This window comes from Molothrus aeneus, chromosome 8, assembly GCF_037042795.1.
Source record: "Molothrus aeneus isolate 106 chromosome 8, BPBGC_Maene_1.0, whole genome shotgun sequence".
Taxonomy (NCBI): domain Eukaryota; kingdom Metazoa; phylum Chordata; class Aves; order Passeriformes; family Icteridae; genus Molothrus; species Molothrus aeneus.
In genome coordinates this window covers 27772501-27794028 of record NC_089653.1, presented here as the reverse complement: position 1 = coordinate 27794028, position 21528 = coordinate 27772501, and the positions used below count along the sequence as shown (strand labels likewise).

General features: G+C 37.6%; 1 protein-coding gene across 1 annotated transcript; it reads right to left on the bottom strand.

Annotated features, from left to right (window-relative positions):
• Positions 1-73: 73 nt before the first annotated feature.
• CASP7 (caspase 7) lies at positions 74-20787 on the bottom strand. The gene is made up of 6 exons (XM_066554726.1): positions 20675-20787; positions 5275-5423; positions 4264-4392; positions 3608-3783; positions 2125-2263; positions 74-1582 (listed from the first exon to the last, which is right to left on the bottom strand). The coding sequence occupies exons 1-6, from the start codon at positions 20785-20787 to the stop codon at positions 1359-1361; spliced, it is 930 nt and encodes a 309-aa protein (XP_066410823.1). The 3' UTR covers positions 74-1358.
• Between the last annotated feature and the right edge of the window lie 741 nt (positions 20788-21528).

The following is a 21528-nucleotide window of genomic DNA, read 5'->3' as shown; positions in this document are numbered from 1 at the left end:
TGGTTTTTGTTTCACCAGATCGAGTGACAAACATGCAGATATACAAAAGAAATTTTTTTAAAAAGGCCTTTATTGATGTAATGCTCAATATTTCCATAAATCATCATTTATTTAAATCAAACAACTGTAAATTTGACTTATGAAAAAATATATATGTCTCACTATTTTACAGTATTTGTAAGAAAATAAACTTAACAATTTGCTAACTTGGTTTTCATTTTCTCAGAAGATTGCAAGGAGTATAGAGTACATTAACTGGGAAAAGGGTGAACAACTAATTCTTTATCAGTTTAACTAAATCATTAAACTTACGTTTTTTCAACCTAGCTATCAACTAAAGGAAATATAAAAAGTAGAAATATAAAGATCACCAACAAAACTCTAAAACACAAAATCAAGACCGTACAGTAACTAAGACGGCACTTCTGGTTTCTGATTCAAGTAACCATTTCCAGTTTTGGCAACTAGAAGTTAAATCTAAACATACATTTGTTACTGGAACATATAATTCTACCTTTTCAACATTAAATTTTAATGTTTTAAAGCCTTGTCATTAACTTTTGAATCAAGAAGCAGACATTTTCATTTCTGCAAGCAGAAGAAATGCAATACCACCATTTCAGGTTGTTCTCTCAGTCAATTGTCATTTGCAAGGCAAAATATGTTTACAAAGGCACTTTAGTATGGTTCCATTCAAGCAAAATTTGCCAATCTTTTACAGAGATTTTAATTTTGATTGTTCTATTTGTTACATTTCTATACTGTTCAGGTAATAATCCAAAAAGATTGATTTTTTACACATTCATTTTATGCTAGAATGGTGACTAAGTAAACTGACTTCCAGATTGAGCACAGAGCAACCATTAGCCTTCATGAATAATCATCAATTAAAAGAAAATGAATATATTAGACTAAGAAACACCCTTTTAAATAGCTACAAACTGTTTTATTACTGGACATACCCATAATATGATGGTCTTTGGAAATTTCCAAGGAGCTTACAGTTCCATGAGCTAGCAGTAAACGAGAAGGAGTCTCAAGATTTTTTTGTTTTTATTCTTAATTTACAATCTGCTTTCTGGGAAAAAGCTTTATGGGTCATAACATCTTCAGTAGCCATAAATCATGACAGCCACACTAAGAGAAATCAAGACACAATGATTAGTGATAGCTGTCAGGCTGGCCCACAGCTTCTTTAAAATATTGCATATTCTCCATCCATCAGATACCCCATCTTACTAAAAAAATCTTGTGTTACCACATGTCTGTTATTAAAAACGTGTTACTGCTGTCCACAACCAATCTCCACCCAAAACCACAGCCTGACCTTTCATCAGGGGCTGCACTGAAGTGCCCTGTCAGAAGTAGAGCTCCTTGGTGAGCATGGAGACCACGCAGGGGATCTGCTTCTTCTCGCTGAAGCGCGGATCGTCCGACTGCGACTCGAAGTTGGTGGCCACCACGTAGTTGACCCGAGTGAGGATCTGCATGATCTCAAGCTGCTTCCCGTGCTCGTTCAGCACAGAGCACAAAGACTGCACAAACCAGGAGCCTCTTCCAGGATTCCTCCAGGAGTAATAACCTGACAGGAAAAGACGAGGAAGAAAATACAGGGAGTGATTTTTGCTCTTTTGTGTGAAAGATTCTGGGCAAAGATTGACAATGCACACACTGAAAGCTGAACTCTTAACGGCTGTGTTACACATCCTACTTCATTAAAGTTGAGAATAATGTATGTTAACTCTCCAAACCTCACACTGCTTAAGTACCATTCTACATTTTGCCATTAGGGAATCTGCAAGAAGTAAAATTACACAGGTTTCCTTTCTGAGGATAAGTATTGTGCTGTAAGTATTCCCCTTCCTGCCTTCATCACATATTCAGCACTCCAGGACATGGAAGAGCAGGATTCCCAGGACACAGGGAATCCTTTGGCCTTTGCCATCTGTAATCTCTCTTTTCCTCTGCAGCCAGCGTAGAAGGGGTGGATACCCAATGTACACCGAGCCTTTGTGTTTTATCCATCAGTGCACAATGTATCATGAGGGGGTCCATCTCCAATCCAGTCAGTATGGATGGTGAGTTTTCAGGCTTACACCCCCATCTTGACCTTCTTTTCCTTACCTGGCACTGTGGAATAAGCAAACAGAAAATCTGCTTCTACTGGGATTTTGTATCTCGGGTTGGCATCTGTCTCCGGGGTGTCATTGGCAGGTCCAGAGTCAGTTTGTATTCCTTCATCAAATTCAGAGCCTCTGCAGGCCTGAAAGCAGAGAATATAAATAGAATGTTTCCGGTAAGCAGAAACAAGGTGTTATAGCAATTAGTATTCATCAAAGTTTTTTATTGGATTCAGTTCTAAGCAGAGATGCAAATCTGGGGCATATCTAATTGTTCAGTGATAAAGTTACTACCTTACCCTTTGAAAAATATACATCCTGTAAGTAGAGGGAGGCAAAGGGGTTGAGGCTGTGCATCTCAGCTGTTTGTCAACAAGTACCATGTAAGCACTGGTTTATTCTAACCATGATTAATTTTACCAGTCTAGAGTCATTCTCAGCATCCAATTATTCCATAATGCTGTGTGTAGTGTGACTTCTGGACAATTTCTAGACAGTGGCCTCCACAGGTGGAGACTCTACAGTGTGGACAATGCGAGCTAGTGTTTGACCACCCATTACAAGTATATTGTGTTTTTAATACTTTTCCATTTATCTCTTTGATTCTTAATTTTCTCTTAATCATGGGTTTAGCTAAAGGGCACACTGGTCCTGGTGGGTAATTTTCAGCTCTTATCAGTAGCTTTGACTGACAGCTCTTGCAAAAGAACAAGTCTGACTGGCTTATATAAGAGGGCAGATTACCTTTATTAAAATAATTTTCAAGTCTATAAAGCAACCATTTCAAAAATGTAATTAGAAGAAACATCACTTAAGTAGTATGAAGAGTCTAAAACAGTTTTCACTTTGAGGATGAGGATTAATTGATGGGATAGCCTAGGGAAAACCACATCTGCTGCAACTCTTCTATGTAAATAATACTATGTATTATGTAAAAAAGAGAATTCAGACCCATGATATGTCAGTTAATGCTGTTTGAAACAGTTGTCTTTAAAATTTTAACTAATACAATTAATACATTAACTAATAATTGTATTAACTAGTACAATTAATTACATGTTAATTTAAAAATCCAATATAAATTTTTAGGCTACTGATGAAAAGTGTTGCTTTAAGAAGTAATTTGTAGAGGAAGCCTTAATTCAAAGAGACCTGGACAGTATTATTCCTATTGAAAATTATGTACTGTCCTTAGCTCTGTCTGCAAAAAACTGAGTTTCTGCTTTGACGTCCATATATTACCAAGAAAAACTATGTAGAAAATTAAAATGATCATTTTCTTTACACCTGTGAATCTCGTATATAAATTATCTTTTAAAAACAAACAATAATTTTACCCATAGACAACTTCTGTCAACACATTTTTTCACAAACCTCCAGCAACATTCAGTAAGTCAAGCTACAGGGTTTTTCTAGGGCAGACAACCAACAGAGCATGTTTTCCCTGCTGCAGCAGTAGGACACTGTATTTACCTCAGGGCTATTACCTGAATGAAAAACAGTTTGGGTTTGCCTATAAGGCTTTTGCACTTGTCTCCTCTGAACAGGGCAGTCAGACTCTTGATAGCCATGGGTCCATCTGTGCCATAGATGAGCCCTTCTTCCCCATGGCTCAGGAGGATACAGGCAAAGCAGGCAGCATCACTGTGGTTCTCCTCAGCAGCTGCAAGGTAAACACTTCTGAGTCAAAAGGAAGCCATGTTTTAAATAGAAATTATATTTAGCAAGCACATTTTTCTGAGGCTTAATATACACTGGGATCCTACTGTCAGGCATGAGAAGGAGTGGATCATCTTTTACAATGTGGTGAGTACCTTGAGCACATGGATGCATCCTTCACTTGAGTCTGAGTTTAGCCAACTGGAATCAACAGGCTGAACTCCTTATCTAATATGAAGGCTCTTCAGCAAATACACAGGACAAGTGCTTCACAAGAACACCGTGCATTTCTGAATTGATGCTGGGGGATGACGTGGGGAATTAAGCCCAGTCCATTCAGAAAACAAATCCTTCCATGCAAAAAATTTTACGTGTGGGGCCTAAGCAATCTGCTCTGCTTTAACCTGCTGTGACTAGGGACTAGATTCAGTGATTTCCAAAGGTCTGTTCCTCTCTAAATCATTCTATGATACTGAATTTCTACCTTTTTTCAGTAATTTTTCCATATCATCACGGCTTCGGTCATGGTGTATATCAACCTCAAAGCCCAGGTTTTTAAAGCTCTTAGCAAGGTCTCCAGCATCTTTGTCAGTGCCATTGCGTGTGCCCATTCCTGCCAGAAAGCAAAGAACATGGTTGACTGCACATTACACAACTCCCAAGTGATTCACGTGTTCAAAGGCAAATGTTTAAGTTTATCACTGATAAAATTAAACGATGTCTCGGTGACATGTTTTTAAAACAATCCTCTAGCAGCATTGAGAACAAATTGTGAGATTTTAAAAATAAGGCAATGCTCAGTGTTAACACATATCTCATCCTGAAAAATGCTGGCGTGGCCCCAGCACCTTGCAACACAGGAGCTCTAAGGATGATCCCTCTCTTTTTGGTTATGCAGTACAACACAAAGCACCCCATGGAAAATCTGCTGAAAAGTGTCCCTATTACACCCAGTAAAGGAACTGACACAGAATCTTTGGGGAAAACAACTTACTGTGTTTGCCAAGTGTACAGGAAAAATCCTACAGACCTGATTATAACACAAGTATTTATTTGTCTACCTTGAAACCACATGTGGTCTGGAAAGTTGAATGCAGGAGTGTGAACAGAGCACACCTACAGCTATTAGCTTTTGTAGCTCACAGCTGCAGCTCAGGGACAGATAATTTATAACATGGGTTGCAGATGCCAAAGTTCAAATTTTAACAACATAGTTTTACACTCTGGAACAAAGGTTTAGTTTGAAGTTGGTACAGCAAGGAGACATGGTGTTTGAGACATATACTGAAAAGATGTTGAAAAGAGCCACTCTAACATAGGTGTTAGAGAACAGGAAAAGTTTTAGAAACAACTATTTATCAAAAAAGATAAAAACCCTCATTAAAATTGCATGTCCTAAAAATAGAATACTTATTGATTAAAGTATAAGCATGAAAATAAAAAAGTATAAAAATTCTATGGTCTGTAATGAGTATCATCAAAGAAAGAACATTACCTGTTTTGTCTTCAAAATTTTTGTTGTTTATAATAATACATTTGCCAACTTTCTTGTAATCCATATTATACTGGAATGTGGGTGTAACAATTCGGTATTGGTTACTAAGAGAGGGCTTTGGCTGCTCTTCTTCTCCATTCTTCTTTTTTCTAGGTGAACCAAATGAAATTATTGTTAGTGACCAGTCACATGCATGGCCTATTTACCGTAATTCAAACCACTCATGCAGCCCTGCCCAATGTTTCTCCTTCTCCAATATTTGTTTTCTTCATTTACATTTTGGATTGAGGGATAAAGATCTCATGATTTCCATGAAGTGATTATTTTGTGGATGGATTCTGACGAAGTGAAGTAACTCTGGAGTGAACTGCAGCCAAGAGCAGGACACAGATCCTGACCCAGAGATAAAACAAATGGCCTGCATGAAGTGAGGCTGGCAGCAACCGTTTGGAAACTATTTCTGGACATATTTGACTTTTACTGTAAGTAATTAATGTAAGGACAGACACATTTCCCTCAGTAGCCATTCCAGGAACATGAAGATATGCAGTTTACCCAACTGAATCACCATCATCCCTAAATTTTGTGCAGATTAAGACTAAGAAGTAGGTAGTTTCTACTGAAAAAGGTTACAGATGTGAAAAATTCATGTGTTAATTTAGTCTGCCAAACAGCAGTCTGAATCTATGCAAAGACCCAAGCACATTACATTGATTACATATGACTGACATACAATGATTACATTTCAATGTAATCATTGATACCTGAACTTAGTCAAATAAAACCTAAGAACAAACAAATCAAACTATTATAATGATGATGTTACTGGGTTATATTAATAAATATTCTTGGGTACTGATCATTTTGCTGTGTATTGGAGCCTTACACTGGATTAGAAAGAGATGCCAAGGGATAACAGAGACATTACTCACAGATTTAATGTAAATAAAGTATGAATACCAAATCAATTACAGCCAGCATGCACACCTGATGTACAAGCATGAGGAACTCAGCAGTATCTGCTTTTACAAGCACTGCTTTTTTGGTCCAAGCAGGGGGCTTCAGGTGTGGTTATGATTTCCTCAAGCAAAACTGAACCAGTACGAGCCTATAAGGAGTCTGATTCAATCCCAGAATTATAAACAAGCTTTGGAGCCCACTTAAATGCTCAGGAAAGGGCAGAAGAAGTTATTGCCACCTCTCTTATTTGTTCCAGCATCCAGCTTCCAATAGTATCTAGTGCTGATGTCTGAGAGGAAAACATAAACTACTTTCACAGCACAGAGAACTGTATAATACAGCTTAGTTATAACATTAAATTTTTCCTATAACCTCAATTAATTTAAGTACTTTCACTATTCTCATCCTGACATCTTCCTAAAGAAATAGGAATTTATTTGCTTCAATAATAACCTGTAGACGTGAGATTGCTATGAATTGATTAAATGTTGTTTAGGTAATATATTTTCTTACCTGCCTGATTTAACAATGGTGGTCTTTTAGCTTTAAGTATCCTCTTTTTTATTACTAAAGGACAAGACCAATTGGAATCTATAATAAACCTTCTTTAAATGATTCATCATGTATAAATGCTACTGCAATTCAATTTCAAAACAGCTTCTTCTTATCTTTGAGTGCTGTCACATTCTATTATAAAGGGCCAAATTAAATAGCTGCACCTGGCAGGCTTCCATTATACTCTTTTCACATGTGACCATCTTAATATCATGTCCTCTTTTAGACTTCCCTTAGAGACTGAAAAACAAGATACTGAACTGTATCTACTTGAGGATTATGTCTGGAAATACAGGGTTTTTTTCTGACAAATTTCAAGTGTGGATATTATCCCTGCATATGCTTCTTGAGGGCTCTGGAAGCAATAATTAAATATGCTTTGCTTCAAGAAAAAGTCTTAACCAATTCTTAACTAATTCTTCTAAAGAATCAGTCAGAACTCTATGATGCTGGTATTACATTTGACTTTGAAAGAGATTTTGGATTCTTATTTTAACCTAAAATTTCCCCGGTCTTTGATCACCAGACAGTTCTTTGTGAAAGAGAGAAAAAGAAATTTCAGAACAACAAATAACCACTCAGGTCCATGAAGAGGCATTTCCTCAGCCCACAGGTTCCAGTTTTTACAGATTTATCTGGCTTCAGTGATTTCCTGAAAAAGTCATTCAACAGTGGCTGTTATAGACAACAGGAGATTTTCAAGGGGATTGTGCACAGATTTCTATTTATGTCCAACCCATGAGCAGCTGTCAACACTCAAGGATGGACCCATTTGAGCAGTATCATGTTTGCACTGTCTGCTCTTCTAAAATGCTCGAAGTGACCTAATCCAGCCCAGAAATCAGGCAGCCACATTACCCCACGAAAAGCCCCACTGAAAACAGCAGCAAGGGTTAAGTGGCACAGCAATGCAGCCACACAACTTCTCTGAAACCACCTCACTCCCAAGTTCAATAGTTTGCACTCATTCATGCAGAAACACTCGTGAGTTTAAGGGATGTAATTCCTGCTGCTGGAATTCTCAGGAGCAGCCAGAAGCTGTGTGCCAGTCAATGGCAAACACCACAGACAAGCCTTGGCAGCTCATTTCTCCATTTCCTTCCCAGGACACTGTGGTTTTAGTCCAATGATTCCTCCCAGGTTAATGAGATACCCAAAAACCCACAGCATGGTCACGCCCATCACTTCCTTACCAGCAGACAACAAAAAGTTCCAGAAACCTTCTGGCATCAGTCCCAAGTGAATAAATAAGGGAGCAAAGGCTGTGGATTACACTAAGGCTGGACCTGCAGTCCAACATAGCACAATATGGGAACTGCCTGACTGGACCACACTGACAGCACAATGTGCAACTTTTCAGACTTAACAAGCTAAATCAGACCTTGTAATGATAACTAATACAGTTATAAATAAGTAATAATCAGGCCTTAAGGGAAATCTCCAGTCAGTGACAGGCAGACTTATGATTGAAAGCTTAAATCTTTTTTTCTGAACTTTGAACTGGACACCATCTAGTATAAATGTTTACTGCTGCTCTTACTAAGCTTTCTAATTACTGTATTTTCCAAAAGGGTTTCCACAGATTAGTTATATGCTGTTATAAAATGTTTTAAACTATGTGCCCTCTGTTTGATTTCTTTCTGCTTCTCTGACATCTAGTGTCTTTAATTTCCCTCTTTTGGGATTCAAACTTGCCTGGACTAAACAAAAAGTTGAATTTCATGACTGTTTACTCATTCTTCAGGTCTTAATTACAGCTGTGCCATTATTCCTCACACCATAAGTGGTCATTGATCCTTCCCTTATACAGAAATACTCTCCCCATTATTGCTGCCATGTATTTCGTGTTTTCTCCCTTTGGTTAAAAGTTCAGAAAAACTGAAACTCCATTTTGCCACTCTCATATAGCTGCACATTTTCACCCTTACCTTGTGTCTCTAAAACCCAGCCTCAGCCTTGCCAACTGCATATTTGGGAATGTGATTTCAGCAAGTCTAGACTCAGTCAGTATCAACCCTGAGGAAATCATTATTATCAACTTCTCATTTTTCAAACATAAAATTAAAGTTATCTATTTTATTTATCATTTTATTACTGAACTTTTAAATAGTAGTAAAGTGTTTTATCAGCATGAGTGGCTAAAATTCTGCCAAAGTCAATGGATGTACCTCCCTTGCACAAGTAGTGGACATGATCGTATAAAGGACTGGTACTAATCACAACAAACCTTCTTTTCTCTTATACTTGGAATAAATTATTGTTTCAATATGGTTCAAGATTTAAGGATAAAAATATCACCAACAACATTTAACTATGCCTGAAGATTATTTAGAAAAAATAAAGCAGTGTCTCTTAGCAGCTGTGATTTCCTCTCCTTTGACTTCCTTTCTACAGGCACCTTCCTCAGTCCCTGCTGCTGCCATATATTAGTGTGACATACCAACATATTAAGAATCCATGTGCAGGACAAAGGCTTCCTTGAGCATTATCTTTATTCATCTAACATTCATCTACTCCTCTGTCTGGCTATTTAAGTGGTTGTTCTTTTCCAGGGAGAGTTGTTCAAAATAAACTCTAAAAATGGTATTACAGAGAGATATCTAGGTTTTAAAAAAAAGCTATAGTTCCCTTCTCCCCCAGGAAAATTAGGGCCTTTTCCTGGTGTGCTGAAAAATGTAGGCAGATAAAAAAAATTCTACAATTCTATACTATTTAATTTAAGGGAGCTGACATTCAGAGTTGGGTGGAAAAGGCCACACTGATTCCATTCACTTCTATTTAAAGTAAACCCACAAAAGGAGAGAACTGTGTCTTACTCTGCTCTATGCAGTTCAGTAAACTTTGCCTTTCCTTGATAAGGAATATCTCAAAACATTGACAGTTTTACTCTGTCTTCCTTCTTGTATACAATGTGCAATATAATTTTTGAATAACCGATAAAATGTTTCCAATAAAAGAAAATTTGCCCTTGAAAACATGGTGTCTTTGCAAAACACCTTCAGGACTCCTTCTGGACTCCAAATGCTTTTTTGGCATTGGGGAATAGTTTTATTCTAGTTTCTGTCATATTCTCAGCCTTTCTGTTGAGTCTGGGCAGGTTCAGAGCAGTGGGCAGTACAAACATCCTCAGGTAATCCACTGACACCCACCAGAGCTTTCATACCCTTAAGTGTTGTGGGATGCAAGGTGTCTTAAGTTGCAATGCTCTTTTATCCCCTACAAACAACTGAGATGTTTCCCTTAGGACTTCTGACATTTTGGGACTCTCTATAGGCTTCATTTGAATAAGTTTCCCATTAAGTTACATTACTGTGGAGTGCATGAGACAATGCATTAGTTCTGAGGCCTCTAAAGAAACTTACATAGCCTATATTGCTGATTTATTATTATGCAGTTTGTGTAGCTGTGTTGCCCTTTCTGCCTAAAAACTCCCACTCTCCTTCCACTGTTGCATGCACAATAAAAATTATGTTTGTGACTACTGCTCATCACAAATGCTGTTTGCTCTCCTGGGGAAAAATCCTGGACTGGACTTATTTATTTAAAAAGATCGTGAAAGGATAGACAGAAAACAGTGAAAATGCAAATACAATTGTGTTTTAATTCACAAGGCATTATAAGCTATGTGCAGTAAAACTGAGTGTGCTGGAGATCAATTTAGATTTATTCATTAAAAAAAAAAAAACTGAACAGGAAACAGAATTAACAGAATTTATAAATAAGCCAAAACAAGGTTCAATATTTTGTTCTATGTTTTTATCTTAGTCTCAATAATTAGTGGTCTGATGTGGGCTCCATAATTCATACTTTTGATGCTTTCTGATGATCATGCATTAAGATCTCCTACTTCTACATAAACTTCTCTTAAAACTACCAGCTTTAACTCTTTTATTCAGCTTTAATACCTTTATCCAGTCTAATTTCACTGTATTTAATACACCTCTAATTACTGTACGCTCTCCCCACTTTGAATTTTTTTTAATTGAACCCTGTGGGCAATATCAAGCAAAAGACACTTGTTAAACCTGACTAGAGCTTTTTAGATCTAAAGTTCTCTAAGCCACACTCCTTGTTCTTTGTCAGATCTGTTTTGGTTGTGTCACACAGATTTCGAACTGCATACAAATAACAGATTATCCTGTTGCCTTTTTCCATTCATATTGCATTAGGCTGGCAGAACAGCAAGATTTCTGGACAAGAACAATGTGTCACTACTTGAACTGTCTTTCATAAAAATGAATATTCCTTTACTGTTAAAAATCAGAAAGCATAGATTACATGGGATAAAGACTAAACCACAAAGTCTAGACCAAATACTAAAACTGTATTACTGTGCATTTGAAAGTGCACACTCAGGCTTGCAAATTATGTGCCAGGAGAGAAACTGAAAGAAAAAGCTTAATAGCTGAAACAGGAGTCTCCTGAGGAGAAAGGGGCAATACTAAGTGTATAGGAGGAAGTTCAAGTAAGCATTGCATACTTTCAATTTCCCTATTAGCAAACGTTAGCAAAGGACTGCTGACTTTGATAGATGAGCACCAACAAAATCACCAGTCTTTAGAGGTTATTTTAATATATATTCCAGATGGATGTCAAAAGAAAACTGAAAAAAATTCTAATAATAAAGTCAGGATATTTTCCACACAATAGAAAATCTTCATTTAGCAGAGAGAAGAAAAGTGATCCTACAAAACTGCACATAGAAGTTCCCCAAAAAGGCATTTAAACATTATTTCACCTACATTGCTTACCATGGCATGCACATGTCTTACACAAAAGGCATGAAAACTGACAGCTGCAATTTAGAATAGCAAACATAAACACAATACCACACACAAAAAACCTAGTGTTCCTAGATTTCTGTTCCCTGTCAGGATCTTGTTTCATCTGTTAAAGAAATTCAAAATTTCAGTAAAACATGCTAAGCAGATAATACTGGAGTCTGAAGTTCATATTTATTGATGATATATGAAGTCTGTGCTGCCCTTGCCTATTTATATATTGCTTTGCTGAAATGTCTAAACTTTGAAAGTCCTTTTTGGGAATGGGTGCAATAAAGGGGAATGGCCAGTGTGGCTGCTGGAACACCACAGTCCCCAGCAAACCCACTCCACTTTCCTCCTGGGAGCAACAGGACTGCTCAGGCAATAAAATAATGGCTGTAAATGCTCTCAAGAACAGGGCCACAGGAATTATTCAGCCTTCAGTATCTTTTTGAACTGCCCATTAGTTCATGACTTCTTAAGGGCATCTTTGGAATCAGACTGTCAGCTGACTAAACAAAGCCAGCAGAGGCAAAGTCTTTTCTTTGAATTAACCTGATAGTCAGGAACCTACTAGGACAGTACCCCTTGTTCATCTGGAAACTTGTGTCACAGGCCCTTCAAATAATGGTAAACATAGTAATTTTGAACAGAAAATACTGCTGTAGCAGTATCAAAAGAAAGGAGTTAGGTAAACAATGTGATTATTTCCTTGAACTTATCAAGATAATACTAGAGCTGGGAAGGACCTAAGCTATCATTAAAAAAATTCTTTCCAAGACTAGACTGAGTCCATTCATCCAAAAAAATAATGTCATACTAAAAAAGTACTTTTGTTCTTGATACAACACATGAAACAGTACTGTAACAGATTTCACAGAAAATTGGCAAAATAAACCTCTTCAATTTACTTAAAGAAATCCTGGCATTTCCCTAAATTTCTTAATACCACATCTGAGAGTACAACACAGAATAAAATACATTTATTAGGACCATATGCTAGCTATGCTTTGCCCATTTAACTTGATGAAAGGTATTAAACAAACCAAAATGAGTTGTGCTTCTGCTGTTGAATAACTCTGGGAAAGTAACTCTGTATTTCTTGGTCTCAGTTCTCCATCACAAAATGAAGTCTAAACAAAGGTATTTCATAAAGCAATTGCAGATCATGTGGCTGTGTTGCAGGGGGAGGGTAGTACAAAACCTGATGCCCCATGTTCCAACCAGCTGAGCCAACCTCAGGGGCAATCCTGTGCCCTGTGCTCTGGGATGCCCCTGCTCGAGCAGGGAGCTTGGACCAGATGAGCCACTGTGGTCCCTCCCAACCTGATCCACTCTGGGATTCTATACAGGAATAATTTTAAACTAGAATATTTCTAAAATTCACATTTTGTCCATCTGTGCAATGTTTATGTCTGGAGTGTGTGGGTTAGCTTACTGACAGGTGCCTCCTGGAAAGAAAAGGCACTGAACAAACCATCCTTACTGTAAAGTCATTGTTTGCATTCTTATTGTAAACATCCACAATGGAGGTTTACAGTGGATCTCAGTCCAGAAGCAATTTCCTAACTTTGGTTATTACACATTAGCTTCCCTCAAGAGAGAACAATGCTAGTGCCTGTATGACTATTTAACATCAATTGAAACACTGAATACATTTTTAATACCTCATTATAAGACATTTTTCAGACTCTAAGCTACTCTTGTAGCTTTTTTGTCCCATTTTAGTTTCAGATCCATCTCCAATTAGGAGACAGAATCTTCTCTAAAAACCTGGAAAACTGAGAAACTCAGTCCAAAACAACTCACAAGAAAATGCAAGAGTTGAGCTGTTTGAAAGAAGAAGCCTCAGACTACAACTTCTGGCATACTTTGTAAATGTCTTTTGAAGTTCTAATAGTTAATCTTAGTATGCCTTCCTGTCTTTTTAAGTATGTGTTAGTGATGGCCTTAACTAATTCAAATCAAAACCACAACTGCAATTTAATTTATTATATACAATGAAGCAGACCAAGTGCATTGGGACTAAACCAGCTGCACTTTGGACAAGAAGTTTCAACAGACAGATCTAATATTGTCCATATTTCACAACAGTTAAAAAAAAGTAAAAAGAAAAGAAACAGGAAGTATTGCCCTAGTTTTGTGCATTTAATATTTTAGGGTTCACTTACAACCCACATGACAATTCTGTGGTGTGATGCCTGCAAAACAGAGTTCTTAACTCTCAATCATCACTTTGTAATTGAGATTCAGCTTCCCAATTAGCTGTATACCTGCCATGCAGGCCTCACAATATTGTATGCAGCATAATAGCCAAAAAAACATTCAAAAGGTAAATTTTTACAAATAAAGAATTTTGCTTGCTGAAAGGCTTTCTGCTCATTTCTAGAAAACCTGCACATCCATACCTTCCATGGGTGTTCTGGAAACTGAAATCTTGCATGATCATACCCTAGGCAGTACAATGTACATAGGCAACTGGCAATTATATGCAAAAAAAAAGGATGAAGCTTCTTTTACCTTTCATAGGTACTAAGAGAAATTAACAGGTACATATGGATTGCTTGGAAAATGACTCAAAATAAAGCAAACCCTCCAAACACTAATGCTCAGAGAACACTCTGGCAAGGATTAGCAATTGCAAAATGCCAGTTGAGCTAGGATTAGCTAAACTGAACTGTTTTAGGCTATAAACTCATGATTTTTCCAAACAGGTGCTAGAGAAGGAAGGAGGCGAATAACATTCCACAGTACCTTGGCTCATCATCAAATGGTACTCCACACTGCATCTGAAAACAGCTTCAGCCTGTGCTCAGGAGCAAGTCTGGTGTTCTGTGGCACTGCTAGGAGCCCACCATGCTGGGGTTGCATTGCAGAGAGGGCAGGATGCTCTGTGAGCCCGGGCCCCAGCGTTCGCCTGTGTCAGCGCTGGGTGACGCTGGACTGTTCTGCTCTGTGGGGCCATTCAAAGCCCCCGAGCCAGCACCCTGCCAGCTGAGGTCATGCAGCCCCAGCCACCTTTGCTGACAAGCAGAAAACACCCTCCCATCACTCATTCTATCTCTGCTCCTGTGCAAGAGTACAGGAAAATAGATTTTGAGATGGAGGTGGGACAGCAGACTTCTCCTCTTCCTTCTGTCAAAACCTGATCCACCATTGCTACAATATTCACACAATGAATATTTCCAGCAAAATAATGCAAATTAACATGCATAGTTTACAAAGCCTCTCTATACTTTAACTAATACAACTACTTCCTACATATTTGTGGGGACCCAGAACATCCCTCTGGCTGTCCAGGATGGCCAAGACCCCTGCCAGGGGGCTCAGAGACCCTGGCATGGAGCCTAAAACACCTGTGGGTTTGATTATAACCTGTGGAGCAAATTACCAACCTTAGATGAAGATCAGCAAGCCACAACAGTCTAGGTAGAATAATAGTGAAGTTATCATGGGGTGAAAAAGTAGATTTTGGGGTTTCTGGTATGGGGGTTCAGGAGGCAAGATGGAGGGAACTGGGCATGTCCTGCCTTTCTCCTTTTTCTTCTCCTTGGCCTCCATCTTCTGCTGTGATGGTGGCACTCACAGATTGGTTTAGAGTAGAAGCTCACTGTCTAACATAGGTGATAGGTATTAGAAAGTAATTGTAAACACTGTATATGTAGTTTTTAGTATAAAGACATAACACCACCCTGGGGGCAGGCAGAGTGCCTGGAACTGTCCTGCTGGACAGACCTCAGCTGGACAGGGGAAAGAATTTTATAGATAAGATACAAGAAACAACCTTGAGACTGAGAACTGAAGAGCCCTGACTCCTTCTTCAAGTGCTTGGGCTGGGAAAAGAGACTTTTAACAATCTCAGGGTGACCCGAAAGACCCCAAGACATATTTACCCTCAAACAGTTTTGGTTTATTATAAATTTGGCTTAAATTTGTTTGGATTGCTCTGAAAGCTTTAATGTCACCCTACAAAATAACTGTCCTCCAAATTCTGGATGATACAGCCCAGAGTTTGTTGTAATGAAGGAAATAAATCACTACACTAATTACAAAACTTAATTAGGATACTTGACTGTGATTACTTCAGATACAGTTTCTGGATAACACAGTGTTTGCTGTACTTCACATTAAAAAAGGCTCCAAGGAGACTGGAAACAAATATTGACTGTGAATCAATGAGTTCTTGTAATATAGACTAAATACTATTTCAAGATACTTGGGCTTTTCCTATGAGGTAAATGCAGTAAGCATCCAAGGGAAAGTACAAGCACTGGCCACAGTTTCCACCCATTGTTAAATATTCCTGTAGTGTTCTCCAGAAGCTCAGTTCCAGATCTAACAAAAATTGCTTTAACAAAACAACTACAACACCTCCAAAACACAGACACACACACATACACACAATAAAACCCCACCAAATTCCCCAAACAAACAAATAAAACAAAACCAAAACAAACCAGAACAACCTCTGACTTAAAAAAAGAGTAATAAAAATGAAATATCCCTGTTTGCTTTGTTACAATTTCTTAATTGTCTTTGTAGGAAGTTTTCCAGACTATAAATTACTTCTGAAATTTTATGGTGGATGCTTTCGGGTGAACATAACGAATTGATATTTACCTTGTGCTAAGCAGAACAAGCAAACTCCAAACAAAATTAAAATTATATTGTAACAGATTTTGGAGCTGTGACAGTGACTTCCTTAGAGACATTAAGGAAACATGAGGCTGAAACAGGAGGTCAGCTCAGACATCTGAGCTGCAGCCCAGAACATAACTTCAGATAATGATTCATCAGCTGTTAGTTGCTTTAAAGTAGCTTGCTATTTTTAGTCTATCTAAGGATAAAAGAGATACTTTTCTTAGCAATATTTATTTTGAAAGGTCTATTATATTCTGACACTGAAAAATGTGGAACAGAATGGACAACTGTGGAGAACATTAGTATCTGCATCGGTGTGAAGCTGTTCTCCATATAAGTTCTACCTGAAAGTAGCTTATTTTACAAATCAATATAAAAATAAGCTGTTGGTAATGCCCATACAGGCACTTATGGGATGGACTTGATGATCCTTGGGCCTTTCCAATTTAGAATGAAGTGATACTCTAAAAAAATTATAGAAAATAGATCCCCAAAAGACAGAGGAACAACAGAAAAGCTTAGCTGAAAGAAAGACAACCTTCTACAGCTGTTACAACTCCAGACCTGAGGTTCAGCTGAGGATGAATCTCAAAAATGAATATTTATCCTTTGAAGGACAAGGTTATTTATGTTGAGAAATATGGCTATACTGAGACAAGGGTCATGAAGTTAAAATAGCCTTTGGTAACATCTTTGCTCCCCCACTTTGATGTCCTACAACCCAAATAAATACTGTACACATGAAAATAAAAGGTATATATCCATGAATCTTCTTCATCTAAATACTAATTTACAAACCTGGTAGATATCTTAACAATATAACTACAAAACCACTGAACTACAGAAGGTGGCATTTCCAGGAAACTTCCAAATTACTCAAAAGTCTCAAACTTTAAAGTGGTGTGACTAGACAGAAATAAATATCTTATAGATATTTTGGATTTGCAGTGTTAAACAGCCAAAATATTCATGGTGACTAAATGCTCCAAAAAACCTCTGAAATTTCTTAGTGGGGTTTTCTTACAATCCATATAATGTGTCTGCATTGAGGGCACTATAGAATCACACGCTTCCTTTTGTAACTAAGTATTTGTAAAGATTTTTGAATAGATATTTAAATTGTGGTTTCTGTTTCCAGATGAGAAAGGGAATATTGACTATAAAACAAGACATGATGGCTGGAGTAGATAAAAGTAACCAGATGACAAATGATTCTATACTATTAAATTAGGATAAAACTGGTGCCTAGATACTACTAGTAACAAAACTCTTCTGCACTGTTCCTTCACTGAAGCCCACGAGCAGTCAGGATTTTTGACAATGCAAATGAAAATCTACCAAGCCTTGGGAATTTCTGGATGCAGCTTTTCAAAAAAAAAAAAAAAACAACAACTTTAATTAGGATTAAGAGAAATCTTAGCTCTACTTAACACAGCGCAATTTTATTCCATTTCATGTTACATTAACTTTCCTGGATGCTAAAATGCATTTGCTGCTATCAATCTCCCTAATGGAGGTCTCCAATAAAACACAAAAGATACCAAATTAAGTTATTAACTCTTCCTGTGGAGATGCACGACTTTATTTATAGCCTTAAAAGTGTCAAAGGAGTACACATAGCATAGCAAAAAACCCCATACTTGGATGGGAAAAATTCTATTAGTTAGCTAAAAAATAAAATACACATTTGACATCCTTAGCTGAATCTTTCTTTAAACGTGTTTTAAACTTTTTTTGGTGCACAGCCTTGCCAGAATGTGCAAGGCTGTGCACCAAAAATGTGCCTGTGCACCATTTGCTTTCTGGAAAATAACTTTTTGCTCAACTGCAGCACAGCCCGTTTTTCGCGCTTTTTTTCAGTATACAAAATTAATCCCCTCCTGCCATCTAGTGGCTAAATAAAAACCCGGCTGGCACATTTAATCCAAAATTTCTTCCAACTCTTTTTCCCACCGGACAGTTTTTCTCACCAACATTAGTTAAGTATTAGCACTTTTCCAAAGAGAAGGAAATATGTAGAAGATAATTCCCATAAATTGTTGAGATGTCAGAAGAATCTGACCATCCTGGCTTGTTCTGAGCCTCGTGGCCTCCTTGGTACAGCAGCTTCACAGACTTCTCAGAGAGAAACATGCTGCTGCAGTGAGTAAGATTTTAATTTACTTCTAGCTACTGCTGTGACAGGGCAGATCTCCAGTCACAGCCAGAGAGTGGCAAATTGGAGCTGTGAAGCTCCTGGAAACAGCTGGTCTTTCTGCACAGCTTTCAATTTGGCTTCTCACTGCTATGTTCTCTCCAATTAAAATTAAAGTGCTCATGTAACATCACAAGTTTCTTGTTTTCCCGTTGAACTTACTTATGTTAAGCAATAGTACATGAAATGCAGTGAAGAATTTCATTGAGGGTACTGCACAACTGGTAAAAGACTGGGTGGATAAAACAAATAAAAAGGGACGGTAAATTGTAGTCACTCCAAAGCGTTCTGGACACCTTATTTAAGATATATTTCTTCATGCTGTCAAAATGAAGCTTTGGCAATCAGGACAGAGAGCCCCACTGGTCCAAGTACAAATGCATCTAGCCTGGTACCTGGTACTGACTAGGAATGAGTCTGAAGAAAGCAAACAAAAGAAACTGAATACAGAATATTCTCACAGAGACACGACTTGGGAGCATCTTCACCAAAGATGTTAACATCTGGAATTTTCTTCCACACATACATCTAATCTCTTCTGAATGTACCTAAAATCTTGACACCTGCATATCCCCTGGCTACAGTGACATTCTGCACTATGTTAAAATTACATCTTAACACTTGTTTCAAACCTACTGCATGAACTTTTCGTTGCATGTCCCCTAGATTCCCTGGGAGGCACAAAGAGTGATCATTCTCTCTTTACTTTCTCCTTTATCATCCTTAATCATAGTTTAGATCAGATCCCATTTTCCTTTATCCTCTCACATTCCTCCCCTATTTTCCTTCGGACCAAAGGCTTTTAGTTTCTGTAGGACAAAGACAAATAACTTAATTGTCAAGCACCTCATTCCTCTTTAAGAAATTACTACTTTCTTCAAGAAACTCTGTTAGATTTCTAAAAAGAATTTTTTCCTACAAAATCTAAGTTGAATTCTCTCAATTACCTCATATTTAATCTGAGCAATTTTTTGCTTCTAAAGAAAAATGTTGCATACTGCATCTTCAAGGAGTTCCCAAAAGATGAATGCCTCAAACTGATGAATAGCCAAATTATTTGAAAAAATTCTTATGGAAAAAATCATAGAAATGCTGATTATTGCCTTTTCTTTGGCAATTATTAACTTTGAGTTGCATAATTTAGTAACAGTATTAGCATATCACCTCTTATAAAGAAGACCAAATCAAATATCAAAACACACATTTTATAAAGTTGAAAAGAAACCTTTGAAAAAATATTTGACAAGATTTAGAAACAAATGTTACATTTGTCAATTTGTTAAAATTAATAATACACATACACATCATGAAACATATTTGAGGAATGATAAAATGAGACAAAGTACAGTGATTTGCTTAACAGCACATCAAAAATCTTCTAAGACTAAAGCATCTTCACTTCTCTCACAAATTTGTTACCCCTATTAAACTCATAGAATAAACAGCAAAAATAAAAGTATATTAGCCATGCATTCTCTGAATTACACTGCTCACTTTAATGTAAATTTCCAATATTAAAAAAATCAAAACCTCTCTGCAAAAGCATTAGACTTTTAGATCAAATATCTCTTGCAAAATCTGACTAAATCCAATGTGAAATAGCCATTTGCTGACATTCAACAGCATTTATAAACTTTGCATGTTCATTTTTCATTTTTTGCATTTCCAATCATATTTATCCAGTGTTTTCAGGAGTGCAGACAAGCAGTAAACAGTTCTTGCTTCCCACTGGTTTAATGAAGCAAGCTTATTCTTCAGTGAGACTACTATGCTTTAAAATGAAAGGCTTTTAATGTGTTCTGTAAGGGGTTACATCTCTAGACTTGGTGAGGCTTCTTTGTGCTACAACCTAGATGGCACATCCAGGCTTTAAAGTAACTTAGACAGCCAGCAGGGGATTCCAGTGATGCTGGAGATTAGCTGAGCTGAGTGCAGTAAAATAGATAATTAATGGCATATTCAATTCCCAGCTCCACCAAAGGTCAATGTTTTAGATGTGGGACTGTAATTGATGCTAAATGAACTTGGTGGTCTCTTAGCTGCCAAATAAAACTTATGGGAGATATTATAGGTTTCCCCATAGAGGATATTACAAAGAAATGCTTTAAGGTACAGACAAGATACATTAAATTCATACAACATAAACCATCTTTCCATCCAGACCAACAATAACATTGTGGACACGGCAAACTGAACACCAAATCAAGCCTTTTTATGTTTCTTTGATTTAAGGAGTACCATGGCAGCTGATATAACAACAAAAAAAGGAGTATAAGTAGGAACTTACTTTCCAAAAAGTGACAACCTGCTGCTTCTGTCTGGCCTTGCATCAACTACATCACAGCCATTTTTATCATCTCCCTCTCCAGCAGGGAGATCACCACGCTGATCCTCTGACATCTACAAATGAAACTACAAGAATGTAAGTGTCCCTCAGTGAGCACTGACATTTTAGAAATACTTCTGTGAACCAGATTGTTTATGGCCTGGTTTACAGAAGATACATGTGAGGGTTTTAGTCAGTTTTATTGTACAAGACTTCCTGAAGAAAGAGTGGCTATGGATTTCTGGTCCTGAGTTGCTGTGGCATTGCAGATGTTCGGCCATCTCTATTTTCTTGTGCCAGTTACCAAAAGGAACTTGACTAACATCACTGTCAAAAATGCAGATTAAAGCAAAATCAAAAATAATTCTATGGTGAAAGATCACAAAGTATAGAATACAATCATAAAATAGAATCAGAATATTCTGAGTTGTAAAGGACACCCTGGGATCATCCAAGTCCAACACCTGGTAATCCCAAGTACCCTGCCATGTGCCCAAGTGAGCTGTCCCCATCACACAGGTAATTCCCAGATAGTTTCCCATGGTCTGGAAAGAAGCATGTTGGGATGAAAGCAAGGGCTCCAGTGTTTTCATTTGCATATACATAGTCAGATGTGTGTAAGTGGAAGAGTCCTGTGTGTTTCCTGTGGGTGGTTTTAATTTCATCATTAAGCAATGGGGAAACCACAGCAGAACAACAGCACAGGGCACACGCAGGACCTCCAATCAGGGTGCAATGCACTGAAACATCTGGTCTCTGCTTCCAGACTTTCATCAAGAAATCAACACTGATTCCTGCCCTTTTCCCATAGTTAG

Bases quoted from the DNA above. Each gene is read 5' to 3' on its own strand.
- CASP7 (XM_066554726.1), bottom strand. From the start codon at position 20,787: ATGTCAGAGGATCAGCGTGGTGATCTCCCTGCTGGAGAGGGAGATGAT. The intron at 2,264-3,607 runs GTAATAGCCCTG...CTCTGCTTTCAG, and splicing joins CCAAACTGTTTTTCATTCAG to GCCTGCAGAGGCTCTGAATT. The intron at 1,583-2,124 runs GTAAGGAAAAGA...TTTTCCTGTCAG, and splicing joins TGCTTATTCCACAGTGCCAG to GTTATTACTCCTGGAGGAAT.